The following is a 25,022-nucleotide window of genomic DNA, read 5'->3' on the forward strand; positions in this document are numbered from 1 at the left end:
CCTGAGTATATAAAGTACTCCTAAAATATATAGCTCCCTCTTTTTCAAAACAATAGAAGATATTCTCCATGAGTTCAGGTTGTTCCATGGGTTCAGAGATTCTGATGGCTTAATACTGAGAAGAGTTGTTTTTAAAGATGGAGACAAATGAATGTGCCAGTTCAGTCAAGCATTTTGACAGTTTCTATCAAGAATATATGTGGGGGGGGGGGGAGAATATATGTGGAACAGGGGTATTGAATTTTGTAGATGGGTTAATAAAGTCAATTATGTGATTTAGTTGAGCATTCTCTAAGTATTTTGTGGACCATGGTAATCTATTGAATTTTAAATGTAGGTCTTAATGACATTTGAAGGACTTTTTTTTTTTTTTAAGTAGAATAGTTTCTATAAAGTTTTTTTTATAATCAAGTATGTTTGTCATTATTTTTCCTCTAGTGTAATAGACTTGTACTTCTGTACCTATTCACCTGCCTTAAATTTCACTAAGACCTAAATTTGGGACAGCTGGCAGACACTGGGACTAGAGAAATCTAGGCCAGGGAAAATAGAAAGCAGGGCCAGCTAGGTAGGACTTATTTCATTGTGAGTGGTTGCAGTCAGTTCCATTAGCAATGGGGGTTCTGGTGTAATTTCTGGTTGTTTTTGTTACTTTGTATTTTACTCTTAACACCTGCCTTGTAGTTTTTATTTTGTTCATGAGACTGGGTTTCTGGGAAGTATGCATCCCTTACTTAATATCATGCCATTCCTGCAAGAAATTACAGGCCATCATTTTCGGCATTCTTGCACATTATTTCCAAAAGAGAACTAGAATTTATCCATGTTTCATCGTGTGCTTTGTATAGAAATTGACCCTTATTTCAAAACTCAACACCACGTGTATGGTGGCTTGCATAGCTAGTGATCTGCAGAGAATAGAATTTCCAGTCTTTCTCTAATTTAATGGAATTTACACTGTTGTCAGACAGCCTGAGTATAAAGTGATGTTGATTGAAGCAGAACCATAAGTTATGCTGGAAGGAGAAAGAACTCTGTAGAACTCCTTTAGTGCTTTAGATGATAGAAGTAAGTAACAATAACTTTATGTAAAATATAAGAGAGGGTGATACACTGCTTTTTCACAGTTATCTTTAAAGTAGTAAATACTCTTGAGGAGCTACTATAAATGATAGGCTCATGTGGAAGATATTTCATAAATATTACACTTAGATAAAAATAGCAACTTTCCATATCCAGATCTTTTCCGGGTATTAAAGTGGAATAGAAAATGCTACCCACAACCAAACTACTAAATTAGATGGAAACTTTTTAGCGAAATTAGTACAAATCAAAATTAACTTATTTTTCTCCCTCTTGTTATAAATAAGACACATTTCTTTTAGTTAGATTCTTTTTCCCTTGGAAAGTTTTCCATAAAACTTCGTTGCACAGTGCTCTTTTCCTATTTTTCTTTAGTGATTGTTCTGCCACTTCTGTCGTCAGATGATAAAAATGACCTCTTAATTGTGAATTAATGCTGAATTAGCAGTTAATCATCTTCCTTGAATGAATGTATCTTCTGCAGTTAGGTGTATTTCTGAAAAATAGTGGACTTTATTGAATCACTGGAAGTAATCCATTAAAACATCTAGTAAAATACTGCCACTAATGTTGAAAAAAAGTTTTTTGTGTGTGTACAGAATGTGGTGAATCTCTAGCTTTTTATTGTGTAATTTTAGATTTTCATGTTATTTAGACTTTTTTTTTTTTTTAAGATTTTATTTATTTATTTGACAGACAGAAATCACAAGTAGGCAGAGAGGCAGGCAGAGAGAGAGGAGGAAGCAGGCTCCCCGAAGAGCGGAGAGCCCAATGTGGGGCTTGATCTCAGGATCATGACCTGGGCTGAAGGCAGAGGCTTTAACCCACTGAGCCACACAGGCGCCCCTTATTTACTTTCTAAATTGATGTGTATTCATCTTAAATCAGCGATGGATTTCAAAGGTTACATTTAAATGGTGTTTGAAAGATAAGGTTGAGATGTTGCTAGCTTGCTTTCCTTCTTGTCATCTGTTGAACTTCACAAGTGTTTTTTTTTCTTGGCTTAATTTAGATGTGCGTTTTTTGGGTGTCATTTTTTAAATTTTGTAGAGGTAGTTTGACCATTAGATTTTTATTTAACGTGTAATCAAGTCATTACCCTAATTTTGACAAACCATAGTTTTGAGTTAATAATTGATATCCATTGTAGTTTTAAAATCACCAAATTTAGACATGCATTTGTAATACCTTTAAATTTACAGCTGATAGAGTCCTGTGAGTGTCAGAATTAGTCTTCTTGATACTTGGTATTGGTGAATTAATCACCATCAGTTTTTCCTCTTTTTCTTTCCTGTTTTTCGTATATGTACCACCCATCAAATTTTGATGGCCTTTTTTTTTCTTTGTAACTTCACTTGACCTTGAAACTGGAAATGTGGAAATGCCATTTTTAATCCCATGATGCTTTTTTTTTTTTTTTTAATAGAAAGAGATTTGCCAGCCAGTAAGCCTCAGTTATATTGTCCAGGTAGATATTTTTTGCATGTAGTTTAAGTTTTAGCTGTAGGAAGTGTATTTTTAATTTTTTGTTCTTGTTTGTGTTTTGCATTGTTTCTAGAAGGGCAGATCACTTGATTTCTAAGAGCAAGGAAAGTGTCCATATTATCAGATACTGCCTTGGTTTGATTAACTTAAAACATCATTATTTAGGATGCTTTAGAAATTTTGCAGATTTTTTCTTATGGAAGCATTTTAACGTTTTAAAATAAGAAATTGTAGCTTTTGTCAGTATTAAGATGAATTTTTAAAATACTGTGACTTTTTCCTCCCTTAAAGCTTAAAAGGCTTTTTTAAAAAAATTCTATAATCTTGTAAGTTTGACTTGGTTCATCTTCTGCCTTAGGAAAGACAACAACATGTGGAAGCTATTGAATTAGAAGCTAAAGAAGTTCTCAAAAAATTATTCCCAAAAGTATCTGTTCCTCCTAGTTTGGTAAGATTGATTTATTATTTTTTAAATAAGTCCTCTTTACCATTATTTAAGGAAGTTGTGAATAAACAACATTTGCATTCTACACTTGGTTTAGAAGTACATCTATTCCTTAATCTTTTCTATTTTTAGCATTGGGTGCTTTTGAGTAGGTAAGATAAATAGCTTGGTTCAAAACTCATTTCTGTTTATTCAACTGATACTTTTGTTGTATGCTATGAAATTTACATAATATGTATTATTTAGAAGATCATAAACATTTGGGAGAGAAATATTTCTTAATGTTTAATAAACCAGTTATGTTTTTAATAGCTTTATTCAAAACAGCATGATTTTATTATTGTAATTTAATCTTTTGTATTTATATATATAAATATATATATATATTTATATATATATATATATGTATTTATTTTTAAGTGGGCTCCACAGTGCACATGGAGCCCAACATGGGGCTCGAACTCATGATGTTGAGATCAAGACCTGAGCCGAGGTCAAAGTTGGACACTTAACTGATTGAGCCACCCCGACACCTCAAAATAGATTTCTTCTAATTTTAGGAACACCTTTTTTTTTTTTTTAAGATTTTATTTATTTATTTGACAGAGATCACAAGTAGGCAGAGAGGCAGGTAGACAGAGAGACGGGGAAGGAGGCTCCCTGAGGGGCTGAATCCCAGGACCCTGGGATCATGACCTGAGCTGAAGACTGAGGCCTTAACCCACTGGCCACACAGGCGCCCCAGGAACGCCTTATTTTTTAATTAAATGTGTTAATAGTTTGAACCAGGCTCTTTTCATTTCAAAGCTCAAGATTTTGGTCACCTATTAACTTGTTTAAGGAAAGGCTTGAAGATAATACAGAAGATCTTGCTTTACTTCAGCTTAAGTGAGAGATAAAAGTTTCTCTGATTCAGAGAATTATTACAGTGAATATTTGAGGGCAGAGTGAGTGCATGTAGTTTCTTAAAATGATTAAAATTTTATTTTCATGGAAAATTATATAAATACTCAGAAGTAGAGAGAATAGCATAATGAAGCTGGTGTACCCCATTCATCAGTACACAGTCTTATATTACCTTGTTTCTTGTACTTCCTAGATTATTCTGAAGGAATTCAAACATCTGAGCATTTTGTCTATAGTTATTTTAGTATATATTTCTAAAAGATAAGGATTGCTTTAAAAATTATATTAAAAATCCTTAATTTATACATTTGTCATTGCATTTCTCCCTTTTGCCATATAAATTTTCAGTTTTAATGAAATAACAACCACTTACTCTAGTTTGTTATAGTCAGGACCTAAGTAAGGTCAGTATGTGATTGGTTTAAGATGTCTCATAGATCCTTTTGATTCTGCAGATTCCCTCCTATATGTCAGCAGCCCCCCCCTTCTCTTCTATTTTCTTTTCAAGAGGAAGAGAGTGAATTTAAGCAGGCTCCAGACCCACCATGGAGCCTGATGTGACGCTTGATCTCATGACCTGAAATTGATCTCATGAGCTGAAATTGAGTCAGATGCTTAACCAGTGGTGCCACCCAGTCCTCCTCCACCCCCCGCCTTTTTTTAGACCAGGTAGTTTCATAAGAAATTTCCCAGTCTGGATTTAACCAACTGCATCCCTGTAGTGTCAGTGTGTTCTCTGTTCTTTTTATGTCCCATAAATTGGTAGTCAGTAGAGTCCTGATGAGATTCAGGTTCGGTCCTTCAGTTGTAGGATGGAGTAAGGCAAGACTTCTTTTTTTTTTTCTTTTTTAAGATTTTATTTATTTATTTGACAGAGAGAGATCACAGTAGACAGAGAGGCAGGCAGAGAGAAAGAGAGGGAAGCAGGCTCCCCGCTGAGCAGAGAGCCCGATGTGGGACTTGATCCCAGGACCCTGAGATCATGACACGAGCTGAAGGCAGTGGCTTAACCCACTGAGCCACCCAGACACCCCAAGGCAAGACTTCTTCATAGCAGTGTTGTGCACTTCTATCATGAGGTCTGTAAAAGGTCTGCTTGTTTTTCTTTGGCTGATGAGAACTTACTTAGGCTGGTTATCAAGTCTTTTTTTTTATTTATTTGACAGACAGAGATCACAAGTAGGCAGAGAGGCAGGCAGAGAGAGGGGAGGAAGCAGGCTCCCCACTGAGCAGAGAGCCCAACGCGGGGCTCGATCCCAGGACGCTGAGATCATGACCTGAGCCAAAGGCAGAGGCTTTAACCCACTGAGCCACCCAGGCGCCCCAAGTCTTTTTTTTTTGACATAGCACTGCTAAACTCTCACAGCTTCTTTGTTTTGTGATATGACAAGATGTTTCTGATTTATCGTTTACGTCTTCTACCCCAAACTTGGGAGTCAACTGTTTCTCCGAGGAGCTCTTGGCTCTTCTTTCTGTGGGTGCTAGGTGTGGTATAAGTAAATTTAATAGTCCATTTTATGTGTAGTCTGAGTTTAGCTGTTGCTCTCAGATTATATCTACATACTGTCTACATTTAACTTGTACAAGAAGCAGCAATTCTTTTGTTTCCTTGGTAACTGTTGTGGATACATTCGGGTTTGATCACTAATAGTTAAATGTCTGCCACTATGAGTTCAACTAATGAGACAACTTGTACTGGACAGACTTAAGGATACATTGTTAGTTCTAGTGCTGGTCTTACATGAAGCCTAGAAAAAGGGGTTGCTATTTGTTTATTTAATGTTTTTTCTTTTATGGCCATGACCTGTTTTTATTTCTACTTTACAATTTTATTACTTAGTGGAAATAAAATTGGGATTTATTATATTTGGCTATATTGAGCTGAGAGTTAGTGATTATGATATCTGTTCTTTAAAGATTGTATAAAATCACTGACATGAAAAATTCTTCTTAATGTAACAGACTCTTTTTTTTTTTAAAGATTTTATTTATTTTTTTCAACAGAGAGAGATCACAAGTAGGCAGAGAGAGAGAGGAGGAAGCAGGCTCCCCGCCAAGGAGAGAGCCCGATGTGGGGCTTGATCCCAGGACCTTGGGATCATGACCTGAGCCAAAGGCAGAGGCTTTAATCCTCTGAGCCACCCAGGGGCCCTAACAGACTCTTTCTTAACCGCAGTATTACTCTCAACCGCCATATAGGTTTTGACACTACAAATATTTATAAATTACCATAAGATTTGGGTGATGATATTTCGCTTTTGTTCATCCGCTTGTTAAAAAAGTTGGCTATTTCTGCATGTAGTCTCTTATTTCTATTGATATATAGAAATATATCAACTCTGCTACTAAAAGTATAGCATTTTTAGGCTTTTGAAAATGTGAAGGATAGATTAATTTATGATAAAACTGTTAATTAAAGTTATTAAGTTAATATAGTCAGTAGATATAAAAGGAATTTTATACATGAAGTAAAATTTTTTTACTGTTTTCTTTTGCTTTTCTGCTAGCTAATCAATATAGGAGAGATCCAAACTATATGACCTAGAGGAATGTTTACAAACTTTAAGCAACTAAATCATCTTTTCAGCTGACTTTTAACTTTTATCGAATTCCAGTATTTGAAGCTAAGTAGGATTTTAATAGTATACGTTTAGTCTTGGATCAAATTTATGATGTAAGAATGTAATTTTGGGGGGCCCCTGGGTGGTGCAGATGTTAGGTGTCTGACTCTTGGTCTTGGCTCAGGTCAGGGGCTCAGGGATGTGAGTACGAGCCTGGCGTTGGGGTCTGCATTGAGTGTGGAGTCTGCTTAAGACTTTCTCCCTCTTCTCCCCCACACCACATGTTCACTTGCTCACTGGCTCTCTCATTCCCTCAAAAATAAATAAATCTTTACAAAAAATAGGCCTTTTTGACCAATTGGAACTATGAGTTACTGTACTGTGGGGTGATCACAGCATCCAGCTTTATTTGTTTTTTATTCTTACTTGATAAAGTATACAGAATCCTGATTCAGCCATATCCGTAAAGCTTTAAATTTGAGCAGTTGATAGAAATCTCATGTGTTCTTTTTACTCGAAATAAACTAAACCCAAGAGTTTAAATCAAATTTCCTCTTAGTCTCTTTTAAGTATCTAACAGATACTCTTTTTTTTTTTTTTTTAAAAGATTTTACTTATTTATTTGACAGACAGAGATCACAAGTAGGCAGAGAGGCAGGCAGAGAGCCCGACATGGGGCTCGATCCCAGGACGCTGAGATCATGACCTGAGCCGAAGACAGAGGCTTTAACCCACTGAGCCACCCAGGTGCCCCTATAAGAGATACTCTTTATCAGAGTTTAAAATTTGGACAAGAAGCATCAAAAATGTAGGATAATTTATTCTAAAATCTAGAATGACTTAAACCAAGGTATATGCCTTGTTTTTGCATTAGCTAATCTATCAGCACAAATAGAGCTTTTTTTGTTTTTATTTATTATAATTTTTCAAAGATTTTATTTATTTGAGAGAGATAGCAAGAGAGAGCACAAGCAGGGGTAGGGGTGGAGAGAGGGAGAAGCAGATTCCCTGCTGAGCAGAGAGCCTGATGTGGGGCTCAGCCCCAGGACCCCCGGATCATGACCCGAGCCGAAGACAGATGCTTAACTGACTGATCCACGAAAGTGCCCCCTTTTTGGTGTTTTTTGTTTGTTCGTTTGTTTTTTAAAGATTTTATTTATTTGAGAGAGAGAGCATGAAAGGGTCGAGGGGCAGAGGGAGAAGCCGGCTCCCTGCTGAGCAGAGGGCCCGATGTGGGACTCAATCCCGGGACTCCAGGATCATGACCTGAGCCGAAGGCAGTGGGTTATGCCTCTGCCTTCGGCTCTGGTCATGATCTCAAGGGTCCTGGGATTGAACTCTACATTGGGCTCTCTGCTCAGCAGGGTGCCTGCTTCCACCTCCCCCTCTGCCTGCATCTCTGCCTGCTTGTGATCTCTCTCTCTTGTCAAATAAATAAAATCTTAAAAAAAAATTTTTTTTAACAAGTAAATGTTTATGTATTTTTACTGCTTCTCATTATGCTTTTAAAAACATTTCATTATATGTATGTATTTCTAAGTATTTTCAGAATCCCTGGAGCGCCTTCATAGTGTTTGAAATCCTCTGAATAAAGTATTTTCAGTTGAACTTCATGAGTTCATGAACTCAGAACACTTAGTTTTTGAGAATGGGTTTACCTGAGAAAAGTTTTGAAATTTATTTATTTTCATTTTTCTCTGTTTTAAAGATTGAATCTATTAATCCTGGCACTAGTAAGTGGTAGAGGCTGGAATTAAGTGAACTCAGATCTCTATTTATCTCTATTATTTTCAAGACTGGGTTAGGTACAATTTATGCAGCAGTTATGTTCTTTGAAATTTCCAGAGGGGTGGTGTTTGTCTATAGGTTTTTTTCATGGTCATCTAATTTGGTTGATTCAAATGTTTTACCTGTTTCATTTAGATATTTTTGAAAATTGGTTATTTTGACTTCTCTTTTTTACAGAGTTACAGTGAATGGTTGCGTGGATTTGAAAAGAAGGCAAAAGAATGTGTGGCTGAAACTTCAGGTTCAGAGGAGGTTAAGGTTAGTTCAAGAAATGAACTCTCTATGTTGTAACCAGACATGGAAATAAGAAGTAAATCAGACTTTGTCTTTATGAGCTTAGAAAGATAAAGTATATATTATGGGTAGAATAATGACCTTTTGAGAAAGTGTAAGAAGGTGATTTCATTTTGTATAAATTTTGATAGAAATGCTGTAAGTCTTCATTGCGTTTGATAAGTATACAAAGCTAATGTTTGCTGTTTCTTTAACTCTGTATCTTAATCATTTCTGAAACTGTATATTTAACTATCTCTTACTCTCTTTTTAGCCTGGGTTTAAAAAGTAAAGATCAGTTGAGGTAGGTAGGTAGAAACTGACTGATTTGCTAAAGTATTCCCCAAATACATCATTAAAAGTGTTCGGAATCTAGATGTGTTTTTATCTTAGCTGAAATTTGGAAGATTTTTTTGTATCTCAAGTGGCATGAATAAAATCCTCTTTTCCATGTGTGTGTAGCATAGGTGTTGTGACTTGACTTCACATGTGGTTCTGCTTTGATTTTTATCATCCTGCTAAAGAGTGATAAGCCTGTTATAAATTGTGTAATATATTTTATAGTAATCAGACTCAGAGTTTCATTAGTAAAGACTGATGACCAAAAGGGTCATTGAACTTGATTGCTACTCAAGAAGGTTGAAATGTAGTGTCTCACTATAAAACAATTAGAAACCATTTGTCATTATATACCATTAAATACTGTAACAAATTTGAAGCACACAAAACTGGTAAAACTAGAGAAGTTTCCTTTATTTCATTCTTTCTAGGTTCTAGAGCACAAGTTGAAAGAAGCTGATGAAATGCACACACTGTTACAGCTCGAGTGTGAAAAATACAAATCCGTCTTAGCAGAAACAGTAGGAAATGATTTTTAACCTACATTTTGGCTTTATTTTTAAATTAACTTATTCCTTAGTGGCTTAAATAGTTTATCTTGTCATTAGAACATGAATTTTTCAAAACAACTATGCTTTTGCCCATAGGAAGGAATTTTACAGAAACTACAGAGAAGTGTGGAGCAAGAAGAAAATAAATGGAAAGTTAAGGTTGATGAATCACAGAAGACTATTAAACAGGTACCTTAAAAAGCTTAGAGCAAGTAGTTCTCAAGAATGTGGGCCCTGGATCAGCAGTATCCATAAGCCAGAAACTTGTTAGAAATGCCCATTCTTGGGCCCCACCTGAGATTTTCTGAATCTGAAACTCTGTGGAGACAGCAGGCTGTACATTAAAGAGCTTCCACAACTGATTCTGATGCCCACCCAAGTTTGAGAATTATTGTTTTAGAGCATGGCTGAAAGGTAGTTATCTAGAATGTAAAGTGCTTTGGAAGTTATAGAACTACTATGTGATAAAATAAGGCAAAGAATTTGGGGTTCAGAACAAGCTTTGCGATGTTGATATGTGACCCATGATATCGTTTTCAAGAAAAAGTTAATGAGTCTTTCTCTTCATGTGATCTGAATATTCTTGTACAGCCCTAATTTTTCTCCCATTTACTTGGCTCTGGTAAAGAGTGTCATCTGTTGTAGTAGTCCTCTTCATATGGTGACAAATGGTAACTAGACTTATTGTGGGGAATATTTTGTAATGTATGAAAGTATCAAGTCACTATAATGTACACCTGAAACTAACAGGATATGGTATGCCAGTTATACTGTAATAAAAATCCATTACAATAAAGGGAAAGTAAAGAGTGTCCTCTTTTGCTCAGTTGTTTTCCTGGGCCAACCTGTACAGAATTTAGCATTGCCTGTGGTATTCTATGATAATGCATTTGGGGATTAAATATAGCCAATTATTAAATGATTGTTAGAAAAAAAAATAAGCATTTCTAGCTAGGCCTTAATATAATATGCCAATGGGGTACGTTTTGGTGACAATATAAATCAAGTTAAATGTCATGCTCTCACTTTCAAGGTCTTTTAAAATTCAGTATGACTTTAGAATGAGACGCATTTCAAAATCTCTGAAATGTCTGATTAAAATTCTCCAAGATAGCAGCTCTATATTCTTGATTTACTTGGTCATATAGTTGTTTCACATTTCAGATGCAGTTGTCAGTCACATCTTCAGAACAAGAGCTAGAGCGATTAAGAAGAGAAAATAAAGATATTGAAAATGTATGTTATTTCATCGCTTGACTTATAACCTGTGGACTCATTTTTAGCATTAAGCATTGTCTTAAGATCTGTTTTTTAAGATTTCTGTAATGATGCAGTTGTTACGCTTTTAAGAATATCTTGGGTAGGGGCACCTGGGTGGCTCAGTGGGTTAAAGCCTCTGCCTTCAGCTCAGGTCATGATCCCCAGGGTCCTGGGATCAAGCCCTGCATCAAGCTCTCTGCTTGGCGAGGAGCCTGCTTCCCTTCCTCTCTTTCTGCCTGCCTCTCTGCCTACTTGTGATCTGTGTCTGTCAAATAAATAAAATCTTTAAAAAAAAAATCTTGGGTAGTGTTTGAGATGATATTATATTTGTAAGTTCCATAACTTTCCATTATGGGGGAGCATCATAGCATTGAAAGGAATTCTTAAATGTGTTAACATTTTCTTCTTTGTTGCATTGCTAGCTGAGAAGAGAACGAGAGCATTTGGAAATGGAACTAGAGAAGGCAGAAATTGAACGATCTACCTATGTTACAGAAGTCAGAGAGGTACTTAAAGAATTTTTTGACCTTGCTTCTCAATTTAAATTAAGTTTGTAATAGTGATAAAATATTTCAGTGTAAGTTGTTTGTGGCAGAGCTTCCAAGTAGCGTACTACAAAACATGGGATATCATAAGGAGATCAATCTTAAACTCTAAACTTCATTGCAGCTGAAAGATCTGTTGACTGAATTGCAGAAAAAACTTGATGATTCATATTCTGAAGCAGTAAGACAGAATGAAGAGCTAAATTTGGTAAGAAGCTTGTTCTCCACTGGGTATCAAGTAGGCTCTGAAAACACTTGTGTTGACATGTGGAGAAACCATCCAAACTTTTTCTCCTTGCTAACATCTTTAGCTTGGCATTTTTGTAAGTTTAAGATAATCTTCGTATTCTGATGACTCCTAAGTTGATCTTTCTTTTCTTGACTCCTAAAATGATCCTTCTTTCTTAGCTCCTAACAATGGCATGTTTGGCTTGCAACTCTTTTTTCCAGAAAAAAATTCATGTTTTGTAAAACTTAATTCTTTGGGCAGCATTATTTTCAGTTAATAAAGAAGTGAAACAAATAGATAAAGATTGGCTGAATTGTGAAGATTCTCTTTTTAGAGTTAATGATTGATAGTTAACTGGTCGTGTTCTCTAATCTGAAGGAGATTATTGAAGGTTGAAGATACATATTCTTCATTCAAGGGCAATAATTAATTCCAGCTGCTTATTTTAACTGGTCTTCCTACAAATTTATAGATAACAACAAGCTTGTGAAAGTCTTTATCATCAACATAATATTTAGAGTATAGCAATTCTAAAACTGTAGACTTAAAGTTAACTAAAGATAGCTAAATGCCTTATAATGACAGAGTACCCTGTATTCCCATTCTTAAATTTTCTGGAAATTTAATGGATTCTGGCAAATTTACAAATTTATACTGCTTCTTAGCTGTTACATAAATATTACTGTCTCATTGTATGTTTCAAACAATCGTCGTCTTTCTATGACTGAAAAATTAATACAACACGTGACTAAATTGGAAGTATCTGAATAAACTCTAGGAAGATTATAGTTAGTTTTCTCCTCACCTCAAGTCTTGCCCGGTTTGGAATTTTCTTAGTACTGCTGTGTGTATCAAATAAAACTTGTTAACTCACTCAGTTGTGGTTGGTCTTCTGTGTTATGGCAGTGATTTATGGAAATGAGTTTTCAAGGTAGGGCTCTTTGAAAAGTACACATAGAGTCCCCCTCTTTATTTTTGAAATAAAATTTTGGTTTTACTTATCTTCTTCATTTTATTTAATTGAATCATTCCCACTGCAACATGTGACTAATTTTATACATATGCTTGTTATATATATTGTACAGATCAGGATAGTGATTATGCCATAGCTGAAAGCCTTAAGCCTTACCTTATAATGTGTTTTTTAAAAATCATTTTTAACTACAATTGTTGGAAAATTTACTTTCAACTTTGGTGCTTAGTAGCTAACTCCAACAGTACCATCAAACCCATAGAATTATGGTTAAATTCAGCCTAATGTTCTTGTTGTATTTTTGCCTCTTTACTTCTGTTAAGGGGCCATTTTAAATGATACTTGTTTCTTATTTTTGCCTTGAATTCATAATTTTTATTTTAGTTCCGTTTGCTCAGGATGACTGTTGGCACATTTTAAGATAAAATAATTTTTTTGCTTATACATACATTGTATGTTTGGCGGCCAAGGGAGTAGTACTCTGATGTACTAAATAGAGTTAAGTGAAAGAGCAAAACCTGAAGCATTTGGGTCTTTAGATAGAGTTCCCCAAATAAAATTTCCAAATGGAATGTCCCTCATTAATCCTTTCTTCAGTTGGAAAGGTTAGTATCTTATATTTCTCCCTTTTGGGTCTCCAGAAACGAGTATTATGCCTATCAGTGTTAGGGAAAATTAATTAACTTGATGAGTTTAATAAGAAAGTTATTTGTTGTCAGTGTAGTCCATTTCCCTCATTCTTATTTAATCGGAGCATTTATCATGAGAAGAGGCATTACATATTGGCACTAGAGTTTATAGAACTTTATAACTGTTGGGACAAATTGGTTCTTGAGAAGTGTATCTTAAGACATTGTTTATTGTATAATTAGGCCCGTGTGGTCTTGCACTGATTTCTTTAGTGATGTTTTAAAGGATGATCAACATTTAAATTTTTGAAGTTTTCATTTTACTGGATTTGTAATCTTCCATTCAATGTTTTTAAAAATATTACACAATTGACTGTTAACTCTATAGGTCATAAGTCCTTAAAAAACCAATCAGTAAAATTTCTGGCCTACTTGCCTTTTACTTTAATTTAAATATGAATGAAGTACTTTATGAATAGTGAATAGTAATACTTTTAAAAGGCACTTTACTGGAATGTGATGGTTTTATTTTTACATTTACAGTTTTCTACTCTGAACCCTACTTTGTTTCTGTAGCTTTTCTTATATTTAGCTTTCCAGATGGGAACCTCCACTGCTTAGCTTTTCTATACATCTGGTGCAGCATATTGGCTAATCCACTGTGCATAATAACTGTTAGCGATCCCATTCTTTCTCATTCATTCTTCTAGAGGTCTCAGCACAATCAAAGAAGGATGCAAATTAAGTTAATTGTGGTCCTTTATTTTTACAGTTAAAGGCACAGTTAAATGAAACACTCACAAAGCTTAGAACTGAACAAAGTGAAAGACAGAAGGTAGCTGGTGACTTGCACAAGGTAAGACACTGCTTGTCTTAAAGATGCCATATCACCGTGCTATGTTGTTGTGCCTTGAATCTTAAGTAAACGTACTGCTAATTCTGGATTTTTGTTCATATTAATGTGTTTATAAATTTAAGCTGTTGCATTTTTGGAACTACTTTCTGACTTGTTTTTCGATTATTCTTAATTTGCTTCATTATTTCAACACATATATATAAGTAATTACTTTATAAAGTACAGATTAAGTTTTAAGTGTAATTGAAGGTACTCTTTTTTAAAAATGGGGTTACATCCATATATTGTTTTGTTGGGATTTTCTTCGTAGTTGCTTACAGAGTATGTTTCTTTTGATTTTTATAGATCCAAAATGTGTAGATCTTGGATGTTTCAGAAATTTGTTCCTTTCATTTATTTCTTTGTGGAGATACACTTTTCTTTAATCTCATATATAAGTAGGGAGGGGTTTTTTTGTTTTTGTTTTTGTTTTTTGGGGGGGTAGTTTTTAAGATTACATTTCTTATTCTCTACATTAGGATGGCAAGTTATTTTTAATTCTGTTTTTAGGTATTTTTAATAGTGCAAGTCACATATGCTTGTATCAGAGCTGCTTTAGCTCTATGATTGTATTTGTGGGAGTCATTAGGAAAACAAATATGTCACTTTTTTACAGGTTGGAAGAAATATTTTTGTTTGTTTTGTATGATATAGCTTCTAATTGTTATGTAAAAGTCTAGGAATCCAAAGAGTACATTTAGCATGATGAAAAAATAAGTGTAGGAATTCAGAATTGCTTCAGATTATTTTGGTGTTACTATTATCAGTAGATAAAATGTGAATTCAGGTTGCTCAAACCTAGGTTCATGATACATTGTCAAGGATGAGCAATCTGACTTAGTTTGATAGGTGATTTTAACTTTTGACTTCTTTTTTTTTTTTTTTAAGATTTTATTTATTTATTTGACAGACAGAGATCACAAGTAGGCAGAGAGGCAGGCAGAGAGAGAGGAGTAAGCAGGCCCCCTGCTGAGCAGAGGGCCCTCCATCCCAGGACCCTGGGATCATGACTTGAGCCAAAGGCAGAGGCTTTAACCCACTGAGCCACTCAGGCGCCCCAACTTTTTGACCTCTTGATCAAAATATAAAACATGCAGGTTTAGCCTAGCAGTTTAGTTTCTCAAGTATTAAGGATATTAAACAGGTGCTCAAAGATATGGATGGGCCATGTTATTTATGATCGCTAATGCAACCGTAGAAGACCGTGAACTGCCCCATATCTATAGGCCAGAAATACTGTGCAACACTTGATTAGAAATGCACATAAATATTTATTGATATAAAATATTAATAAAATACTTTGTAAAACAAGCGAGTATAAAATAGCAGGTATGTTAAAAGCCCATTTATATGAAATTTTCTGCCCAAGTTTTCTGTTAGCATGTATATGTATACAAGAGGGATCTGGAAAAGAGGGTCAGAACAAAGCCACTACTTAGAATTTGTGGGGCATGTATGGTTTCTCTCACATACCCTTCTTTGTGTGTTTAACACAACCCTTAAAAATGTAAAAAACAGTCTTACCTTGTGAGCTATACAGAAACAGGCTGTGGCCAGATTTGGCTGATGCTTGATTAGACTAATGTTATTTAGACTAATGTTAACCTAAATATCAACTGTGGTTATTTCTTCTTTTAATGTCTTTTTACATAACCTCTATTGCTTGAACTTTTTAAAACAAGCATATGTTTTTATAATCTGGTCAGGGAGGGAACAGTTTTCATTTTGGAAGAAAAAAATGGAGTAGATTGGCTGTCCATTGTATTTTGAGATGAACTTTAGTCTTGTACAAAATACCTTAGAAAATCACTCCTTTTATCCCTCATAATACTCCACTGTAGTATTTAGAGGCTACCATATTGCTTTCCTTACAGGCTCAACAGTCGCTGGATCTCATTCAGTCAAAAATAGTAAAAGCTGCTGGAGACACTACTGTTATTGAGAATAGTGATGTTTCCCCAGAAATGGTATGCATTTTCTTTTACCCCAGATCTCTAGGCTAATTGCCTTGTTGTAAATTACATGAAGAATAAAAATGTGTGAGATCTGTCTCTGACTAAAAAAAACGATATACTTCTGTCAGTTTTGTTGGATTCTTACTGAAGGTTGTCTTTTCTTCCAGATATTCCATCTCTGAAATGCACTTTTTTAATTAATGTTTTTATTAATGTCACTTTGGCTTAGTAAGATAGTACTTTAATTGTACTGTTTGTTTTGGAAGTATTATGGTATATTGCTGAAGAATGTGGGCTTTGTTAGACTGCCTGTGCTTGAATCCTGACCCTGCTACTTAGTAGCAGTGTGACTTTGGACAACTTTACTTAGCCTCTGTGTACTTTGGTAGCCCCATTTGTGAAAGGCCATATTAATAGCATCAAACCTGTAGGATTTTTGAAGGGAATAAATGAGTTACTATCTAAAACACGTAAGAGTAGTACGTAGCACTTAAAACGGTGCTTCCTAGCACTTAGAGCTCAATATATGTGAACTTAGTTTTACTGTTAAGAATGTCCTCTCCTTTGGTGTCGTGTCTGGCAGATTTTTTTTCTGAGACGAGAAATGGATTTACAACTACTAATCAGAGTCTGGATTTTCGCCTTTTTGGCCTAATGACTTAGCTTTTTTTTTTTTTTTTTTTTTTTTTTTTTTTTTTTTTTAAAGATGTTATCTATTTAATATTTGACAGAGATCACAAGTAGGCTTGTGCTGAGCAGAAAGTCCTATGTGGGGCTCAGTCCCAGAACCCTGAGATCATGACCTGAGCTGAAGGCAGACACTTAACAAACTGAAGCACCCAGGTGCCCCTAAGTAATATTCTTATAATTTAAAAAGTTAAATCATAAAGAAAAATAGAAAATTCTTTGCTTTATCTGAAAGTGAGGAAAGCCTTGCTTAACACACTGAGCCACCCAGGCACCCATAACGTAGCTTTCTTTGGTGCAACCTAATTTGTGTCACTAGATAGCAAACACTGTTTCTATATGTGTTTTTTGTTAATTTTTGTCATTTTCAAGATTTCTCATGTTTGTATCTAAAACAATAAAATATTCTGCTTTAGGTTGCAAATACCTTTTCCTTATGTTTGGAGTTTTTTCATCTCTTCCCTCTTCTCTTCAGGAGTCTTCTGAGAAGGAGACGATGTCTGTAAGTCTAAATCAGACTGTCACACAGTTACAGCAGTTGCTTCAGGCAGTAAACCAACAGCTCACAAAGGAGAAAGAACACTACCAGGTATTAGGTAAGAGTAACTGAAGTACTGTTGTCTGTTTAGGGCTAATTGACAGAATGTGTGTATTTGTAGTGAGGGTTTACCAGGACTACCAGAGCTCCTGTTGCCCTCATTGAAATATTCCCTTTCTCTCTTTCAGCCCCTGCAAATAACAGGTTTAGCTTTCTTAGAGTTTTATTTTCATCTCTTCCATGTTTTGGTCTCACAGCTTTGGGTGGGGGGACCTTTTTTTTGACTCCTTTGACCTTCTTATAAAACAGGCTCTCTTACAACTTGTTTACCTAGGTTTTATTCATTGCATAATATGGGCAGCTGCTTCTGTAGTTTATCCTGATCTTAGTTTTAGTAAAGTATCTGTGATTTTTTTTTTATAACTTGGTAAAATAAAGTTAAATGTTTTTACTGAGATTAAATACTGAATTGAAAATCAAGTCATCACAGTTTTTTTAAAATTGGAAACTGAGTTTTTACTTAAGTCTGCTTATAAAGTAATCAAAGAAATCTCACTTTTAAACCTAACATTAACTAAACAATATTATGAAATTTTATTGCCCTCCTGATAGGTTAGGTGTCCTGGAAAAGTTGGATGTATCACCATTTTGGTTATAGAGGCATTCTGTCTCACTTTTATAGAATGATTGTCCTCTGGTCTGCCTTAGCATAAACTCTCCTTTAAAATGCTATTCAGGGTGGCTCAGTTGGTTGAGCGGCTGCCTTCGGCTCAGGTCATGATCCCAGCGTCCTGGGATCGAGTCCCACATAGGGCTCCTTGCTCGGCAGGGAGCCTGCTTCTCCCCCTGCCTCTGCCTGCCTCTCTGTCTGCCTGTGCTCTCTTGCTCTCTCTCCCTCTATCCCTGACAAATAAATAAATAAATAAAATCTTAAAAAAAAAAAAAATAAAATAAATAAAAAATAAAATGCTATTCAGGGGGTGCCTGGGTGGCTCAGTGGGTTAAAACCTCTGCCTTAGGCTCGGGTCGTGATCCTGGGATCCTGGGATCGAGCCCCGCATTGGGTTCTCTGCTCAGCAAAGAGCCTGCTTCCATCTCTCTCTCTCTCTCTCTCTGTCTGCCTCTCTGCCTTCTTGTGATCTCTGTCTGTCAAATAAATAAAATCTTTAAAAAAAAAACCTGCTAATCAGGTCATTTACCTCCATAAGATTTTGTGGAAAAATGCAACTCATTCTTTTAACCTGTCAGCAAAAATAACTACACCTTAATCATTTATCCTTGGTAAGCTGACCTCTCCATCGCCTATAGTTAAACTTCTGCCACATTACCTCCCTTTTCCAAATTAGAAAGTAATCTGCTTCCTGCTTCGCTGGTAACTCTCTTTCCCATGTTTTCAGCCTTATTCTCTTCTCTGCACATGCTCATTCTGCTCAGTCTTGAAAACCTACTCTAATGTCTTATTTTAACCTTGTACTTCCTTCAGTTACCACCCTAATTTTTTTTTAACATTACTGTTTAACAGAGATTCTTAAAATAAGAAACTATTCTCACAGTATCTACTTCTTTACTTGTTTTAACAGCTCTGTGTACACTAGAATGCATTCCGATGAAAACTTTTTTGCTGAGGTCATTAGTGATTTCCTGATTGCTAGATCTGATACAGGCCTTTGTTTTGATACTGAAAGTATAAATTTCCAGTATAAGAAATTTAAAATAGTTATATGCTAAATAGGCTGAAGTCATCCCATAGGCCTTGGTGTGATAAGGAAAGGACTTCATTTCTGAGAGCCTCAAAAATTGTAAGATTACTTCCTACCCTGTGCCTTTCAACCTTATCAGTAGTATCTCTCTGGCACCTCAAAGGTGTTCTTTAGTGTTTCTTTTTCTTCCCAAACACGTGGTCTGCTCATACTAAGTCTTACGAACCTATTTCCACGTTGGTCATTTTCATATTAAATTTGAGACTTCTACTGATTGTTGGTAGTATAACACTTTTATTTTTCAGAGTTTTTCTTTGATTTATGAAATTGTAGTAACTTGTTAAATATGTATATCCTGGCAACATAGCTAAAAACAAACTATAGTTTGGCTGGCAGCTTTTCTAAGTGATAACTCTTCATCAGCTAATGAACCTCAGTCCAAATTTGGCAGGTGGAAAGGTGGTTGAGCATCAGCAGTGCAGTGTGAAGGATAGAATGGATTGTATGAAGAAAAGCGTCTGCTAGGCATTTGAGAACTCTTTCTTCTGTAAGTTCTACCTGGCATTGGCGGTGGTAGCCCCTCCCCACAGTTTCCTTGGTTCCACAGCCTTCTTTGTACCCTTTAAAACTTCAGCCATCATTTTTAGCTGGGTGTATTCTTCCTCTTGTGAACTATTTTTTTCCTTTTAAAAAGGGGGTGGTGGGAAGGGTCAGAGGGAGAGGGAGAGTGAGAATCTTAAGCAGGCTGGATGGCCAGTGTGGAAGCTGATGCAGGGTTCCATCTCACAACCCTGAGATCACGACCTGAGCCGAAATCAGGAGTCTGACATTCAACCAACTGAGTCAGCCAGGCGCCCCTCTTGTGAACTCTTTTAAAACTAGTACATATATTGGATGAGAAAAACAAACCCACTATTACGTGATGATTAAATTGGAAATACAGCTTATTAATCATCAAAACTTAGCTAATAGGTTAATATCTGATGTCAGGAAACTTGCTTCTTTTTAAGATATACAGCAAGTATATATCATATTTGTTAAGGGAAAAACAGTTTTTAAAAAGCAAAAATGGGGGGCGCCTGGGTGGCTCAGTGGGTTAAAGCCTCCGCCTTCAGCTCAGGTCATGATCCCAGGGTCATGGGATTGACCCCCGCATCGGGCTCTCTGCTCAGCAGATAGCCTGCTTCCTCCTCTCTCTCTGCCTGCCTCTCTGCCTACTTGTGATCTATCAAATAAATAAACAAAATCTTTAAAAAAAAGCAAAAATGGGATGACGATGTGCAGTTATTTAAATTTTTTGAATTCTAATATACATTACTTAGCCTTTCTCTGAGCTGTAGGGGTATGTGTGTTGACCTTATATCCTTAATTTATAAAACTTTAACCTTTCTTTTATTTTGGAAGTCTTCCTATCTCCTATCCCCCCACCCCAAAAATAGAAGATTGTCATCTTTTTCCTTCCTTTGTATGAATTAAGATACTTTTTTTTTTAAGCTTTGGACTAACAATACTAGTACTTTATAGTATGCTTTTTGTTGTTGTTGTTCCCAGATATCTATTTTTCTTATGTTTCTTTCATATTTGCTTGTCTTCTAAGTGTTCAAACTATATGTCTGACCATATCAGAAGATTTCATTACTCCAATGTCTTAGTCTGTTTGGGCTGCTATCACAAAAATTGCATAGACTGGGTGGCTTAAATAACGTTTATTTCTGACAGTCCATGCGTTGCAGAAGGGTCAAGGGAGCTGTCTGGGGTCCCTTTCAGAAGGACACTAATCCCATTCATGATGGTGGAGTCCTCCAAAGGCCCCACTTCCAAATGCCATTACACTGGAGGATTAGAATTTCAATATATGAATTTTGGGGGTAGGCACAAACACTCAGACTGTAACACTCAGGTCCCGTTTATGGAATCCTGTGGAGGGAGGAGGTTGATTTTTTCTTTTTTTTTTAAAGATTTTATTTATTTATTTGACAGAGAGAAATCACAAGTAGATGGAGAGGCAGGCAGAGAGAGAGAAAGGGAAGCAGGCTCTCCGCTGAGCAGAGAGCCCGATGCGGGACTCGATCCCAGGACTCTGAGATCATGACCTGAGCCGAAGGCAGCGGCCTAACCCACTGAGCCACCCAGGCGCCCCAGGAGGTTGATTTTTAACAGCAGTCACTTTACGAGTATCACTCTAAGCTTGAGAGGCTTCTGACTTGTGGTCATTTGCTTATTCTTCATAGCAACCCAGGGCAGTGGGTAGGTAGGTGTTGTTGTTTATTTTTTTAATTGCCATTCTACAGCCGAACCTCAGAGGTTCTGTAATTTGCCCAAGGTCATGCAGTTAGTGGCTGGGTGAGCTGGGATTTAAATTGAGGTGATCTCTGCCCAGTGCCTGTGCTCTTAGTGAGTACTTTTCTTTTGTAATTCAGGCATTCTGTGCCCTGACCTCTTTTTCTTGATGCTTTTTTTTTCCTCCTCATTCTGTCTAATCCTTTGTTGCCAGCATCTTACAGTTTGGGTTGTCAATTCTGACTTTTTTCTAAAGTATTTTGTTGGCAATAGTGAGTTGGAGAGACTCTTAGTGTTACCCAGAAAAAATTGAGGTGATGTTTTGTGTATGTGTTTTATATGTAGGTGCTCTCCCTGTTCTGTGTGACAAATAGATCTATGATGTAGTTGTTTCTTGTTTCTGAAAGATATTCTTTTATAGTGGTATTGAAGTATAAGGATTAGTGTTCCAGAGTAAAAAGTAGCTTTTATATCTACACTTTACACTTGGCTATCACTGATTTTCATTTTCATTTTCTGTTGTGTGTTTACGTAGCACTTAAAGTGTCCTGTACCTGTGGGCTATGTAGACTTTCTGATCCAGTGTTAATCTTGTTTTTAATGGAGAACATAATAGCCAGTGATAACTTCACTTTTTCGATTTCTCATTCTTTTTCCCTTTTTATTTTGAAAAAGTTCACACATAAAGAAAAGCTGAAAGAACAGTGCAACACTCATACATCCTTTACCTGCTTCATTTCTTTCCATGTATAAACGTATTTGGTTAATGTCAAACTGTTTGAAAGTACCTTTCAGATTTGACAGCTTATTCCTAGGCACTTGGGTATGCATCTTTGGAGAACAAAAGCATTCTGTTATAAATGCATTGTACCACTATCACATCCAAACAAAACCAGTAGTTACATAAAATTACCCATTATTAAACCCATATTCAAGTTCCCCATTTATACTGCAAGTATCTTTTTAGCTATTTTTCCCAAACCAGGATTTATATGTTGGATCTGGTTAAGTCTTTTTAGTCTCTCTAATGACTTTTGAGGTTTAATTTCTTACAGTCATTTTATCTGACTTGGAAAGCTTCACATGACCTCAGAAAATTTCTGTCTGAAACTTTTATTCATGGGGGAGAGTTGTAAATTTCAGTGCTACTCATCTCATTAGCTTTATATTTTCTTGAGTAGAACTAACAAAAATGGATTCCCAATGTTCTCTTAAATTTTCTAATGGTATTTTTAAATCCCCACATTACTCTGTTTGGTCTGAGGTTTTCACTCATATTTTTAAATCCACCTCCTGTTATTTCTCCCTTGTTTTTGATTACCATTAGTATAATTGCTTTGATCCTAGTTGAAAGAGCCATGCTGGATCAAATAGAGTATGTATGTTTGGTGTTTGACAAATGTCTTCTGATTGCCTTTTATTTCTTCTTTTAAAATGAATTTGTTTCTTTCTGATCTTTTACAGAGTGAAGTAACTGGGAAACTGTTCATTCAAGGATAACAGAAGGCATTGTATTATATTTTGCCAAATTAAAGCCTTATTTATGTTTTCACCCTTTCTACTTTGTCGGAAACACTGAACAGAGTTTTGTCTTTTCTAATCCTTGTTAGACTACTGATTTAAAGAGAGAAAAAAAAAGCCAACTCTGTAGACACCTTCAGAGTTTAGTTTTATAATAAAAAACTGTTTGAATAATTAGACCTTTACATTCCTGAAGATAAAATAAACATGTAATCTTTTATCTTATTTTGCTCAATAAAATTGTTCAGAAGATCAAAAGTGGTAAAGACAATATAAAATTTAACATTTTAATACTGATGTTGTACACTGTTTTACTTAACATTTTGGGGGGGGGGACTGCCTCTGACTTCAAGAAAACACTTTTTTGTTGCTAATGTAATCCGTTTTTTGTAATGGCGTCAGCAAATAAAGGGATGCTTATTATTCAAACTTGCTCTAATTTTCATTGTGCTTTAGCAGATCTCATTAGCTATACCGATGAACATAATTTAGAACACAGTTATTAATTGCAGCTCTTGGACAAGGTAAGATAGGTATTGTTACTCATACAGCTTCTGTAAGGGGAGTTCTGGGTCTTCTGTGTGGCTCTGTGCGCTGTGAACTGTGTCCTGCAGTGCTGTGTGCTGCAGAAAGGCCGAGGCAACAATTTAGCTTTCAGACCCACCACTCCAGCTTTTGGTGGAAGAGCTCTGCTTTTACACTTAACTGTTATTAACCAATAATAGGTAACTTTTTAGTGTCCTTCTTGTCAGGCACTATGTTATATAATTTGCATGTGTTATTTTTTGTTGAGGAAGTTCTAATTAATTAGATAATTTGATGCAAGCACTGAACCCTACAGATGCTAACTAACCACTGAATGCTGTCTTGTGCTACTGAATATGAAAGTGTCTGTTAGGCCATACTGTGGTCTCCTTTTTTTTTTTTTTTTTTTCCCCCAAAGATTTTATTTATTTGACAGAGAGAGATCACAAGTAGGCAGAGCAGCAGGCAGAGTGGGGCGGGGGGGGGGGGGAGCAGGCTCCCTGCTGAACAGAGAGCCTGATTGGGGCTCAATCCCTGGACCCTGAGATCATGACCTAAGCCAAAGGCAGAGGCTTAACCCACTGAGCCACCAAGGTGCCCCATACTGTGGTCTCCTTGCTATTTCATTAATGCTTCTACTTAAAACTCTCTTCTCTTGGATGTCAGTTGTGGCTTGCTTTTTCACCATCTGGAAATCTGAATGTCACCTTTCTCACCAGGTCTTTCTGGATCATCCAGTATTCCCCCTGCCTCCCTATCCACCTACCTATTTTTGTTATTACAATGTTTATAGCCTCCAGTATATACTTGGTCACACCTCTTCTTCCTGCTAGAAAGTTGCTGCATGAGGGCAGGAATCCTCTCTTCTGTTCTTTGCTTTTTCCTACCCTTGAGCAAGTGCCTAACACTTATTTGTGCTCAGGTATTGAAACAAATGAATGGATGAAATTCATTTTTATAGTTTTATAGAGAATTATTTGAAGTGGTGCCTTTTCATATCATCCCGTGTACACCAGATAGTGTTTCTAAAGTATGTAGAGATAAACTGAAGAGGCTGCTCATGGCCAGTGATGATTGGCCTGAGGATTTGGACTATCTCAGGGCTTACCTGGCTGCCTTCAGCAAACCACTGGAAAATTGATTGGAAGGCTAGATACCATATCATCTCTCAACCTTTTTCCTTGGCGATTGTCTATAAATATACCTATGTCTCTGCCATCTGAAAAAAGAAAACAGAAATCCTTCCTTTCTCTTGCCATTCTCCCTTCCCTTCACAGCTTAGTTCCTTGGAAAAAATGTGTAATTATTTTTCAACCTCTTCATATGTTTGAATTTTTAAAAGTTAAAACAATTTTTAAATTATTAAATTAAGGATTCAGTCCAATCTCATTAATTTTGTGTCCTCTCCCTCAACATCCAAATCAATACACATTCACCTTTTTGCCTCTGAAGTGGCAAGAAGTTCATAACATGGTCTGTTCCAATTTGGGACAGTTTCATATTTCCCTCTTCCATCTTCAACTGTCCACCTTTTCCCAGTGTGTTATAAGCAGATCCCTGAGAGAGGAAAGGAACATCCAGAGAGAGAGTCCTGTGTTCTCTGTCTCTAGTGACTCCCCTTGCCACCACTGCAGCCAATTGAGGCAGGAAGCCCTAAGAAAATTACTCAGGTTGAGAAGAACCGACAGGGAGGGGAGAATGACCAACACACAGTGTTCACAAAATCATGCATGGTGATGAGATCCATTCTAATGGATTTCAGTGTAATAGTGCAAAAGCTCACTGATGGGGTTTCAGACTCCATGTTGTAATTAATCTGTGATTATAACATGTTGAGTTTTGCTCTTCTGTCTG

At 36.1% G+C, this 25,022-nt stretch overlaps 1 protein-coding gene across 9 annotated transcripts in view; it reads left to right on the top strand.

Annotated features, from left to right (window-relative positions):
• Positions 1-23,072, top strand: part of KTN1 (kinectin 1) — a 102,124-nt gene extending 79,052 nt beyond the window's left edge. For 5 of the 9 annotated variants that reach the window (XM_059373262.1, XM_059373264.1, XM_059373266.1 and 2 more), the window contains 11 exons: positions 2,927-3,016; positions 8,446-8,526; positions 9,312-9,401; positions 9,528-9,620; positions 10,596-10,667; positions 11,114-11,197; positions 11,361-11,444; positions 13,840-13,923; positions 15,837-15,929; positions 17,080-17,200; positions 22,587-23,072. In XM_059373262.1, coding sequence (XP_059229245.1) covers positions 2,927-3,016; positions 8,446-8,526; positions 9,312-9,401; positions 9,528-9,620; positions 10,596-10,667; positions 11,114-11,197; positions 11,361-11,444; positions 13,840-13,923; positions 15,837-15,929; positions 17,080-17,200; positions 22,587-22,591 — 897 coding nt within the window. In that variant the 3' untranslated portion in view covers positions 22,592-23,072. The remainder of the gene's footprint in view (positions 1-2,926; positions 3,017-8,445; positions 8,527-9,311; positions 9,402-9,527; positions 9,621-10,595; positions 10,668-11,113; positions 11,198-11,360; positions 11,445-13,839; positions 13,924-15,836; positions 15,930-17,079; positions 17,201-22,586) is intronic. The other 4 variants (XM_059373265.1, XM_059373269.1, XM_059373267.1 and 1 more) reach the window with 1 other exon arrangement.
• The last annotated feature ends 1,950 nt before the right edge of the window (positions 23,073-25,022 follow it).

Source organism: Mustela nigripes, chromosome 13, assembly GCF_022355385.1.
Source record: "Mustela nigripes isolate SB6536 chromosome 13, MUSNIG.SB6536, whole genome shotgun sequence".
In the NCBI taxonomy this organism is placed as follows: domain Eukaryota; kingdom Metazoa; phylum Chordata; class Mammalia; order Carnivora; family Mustelidae; genus Mustela; species Mustela nigripes.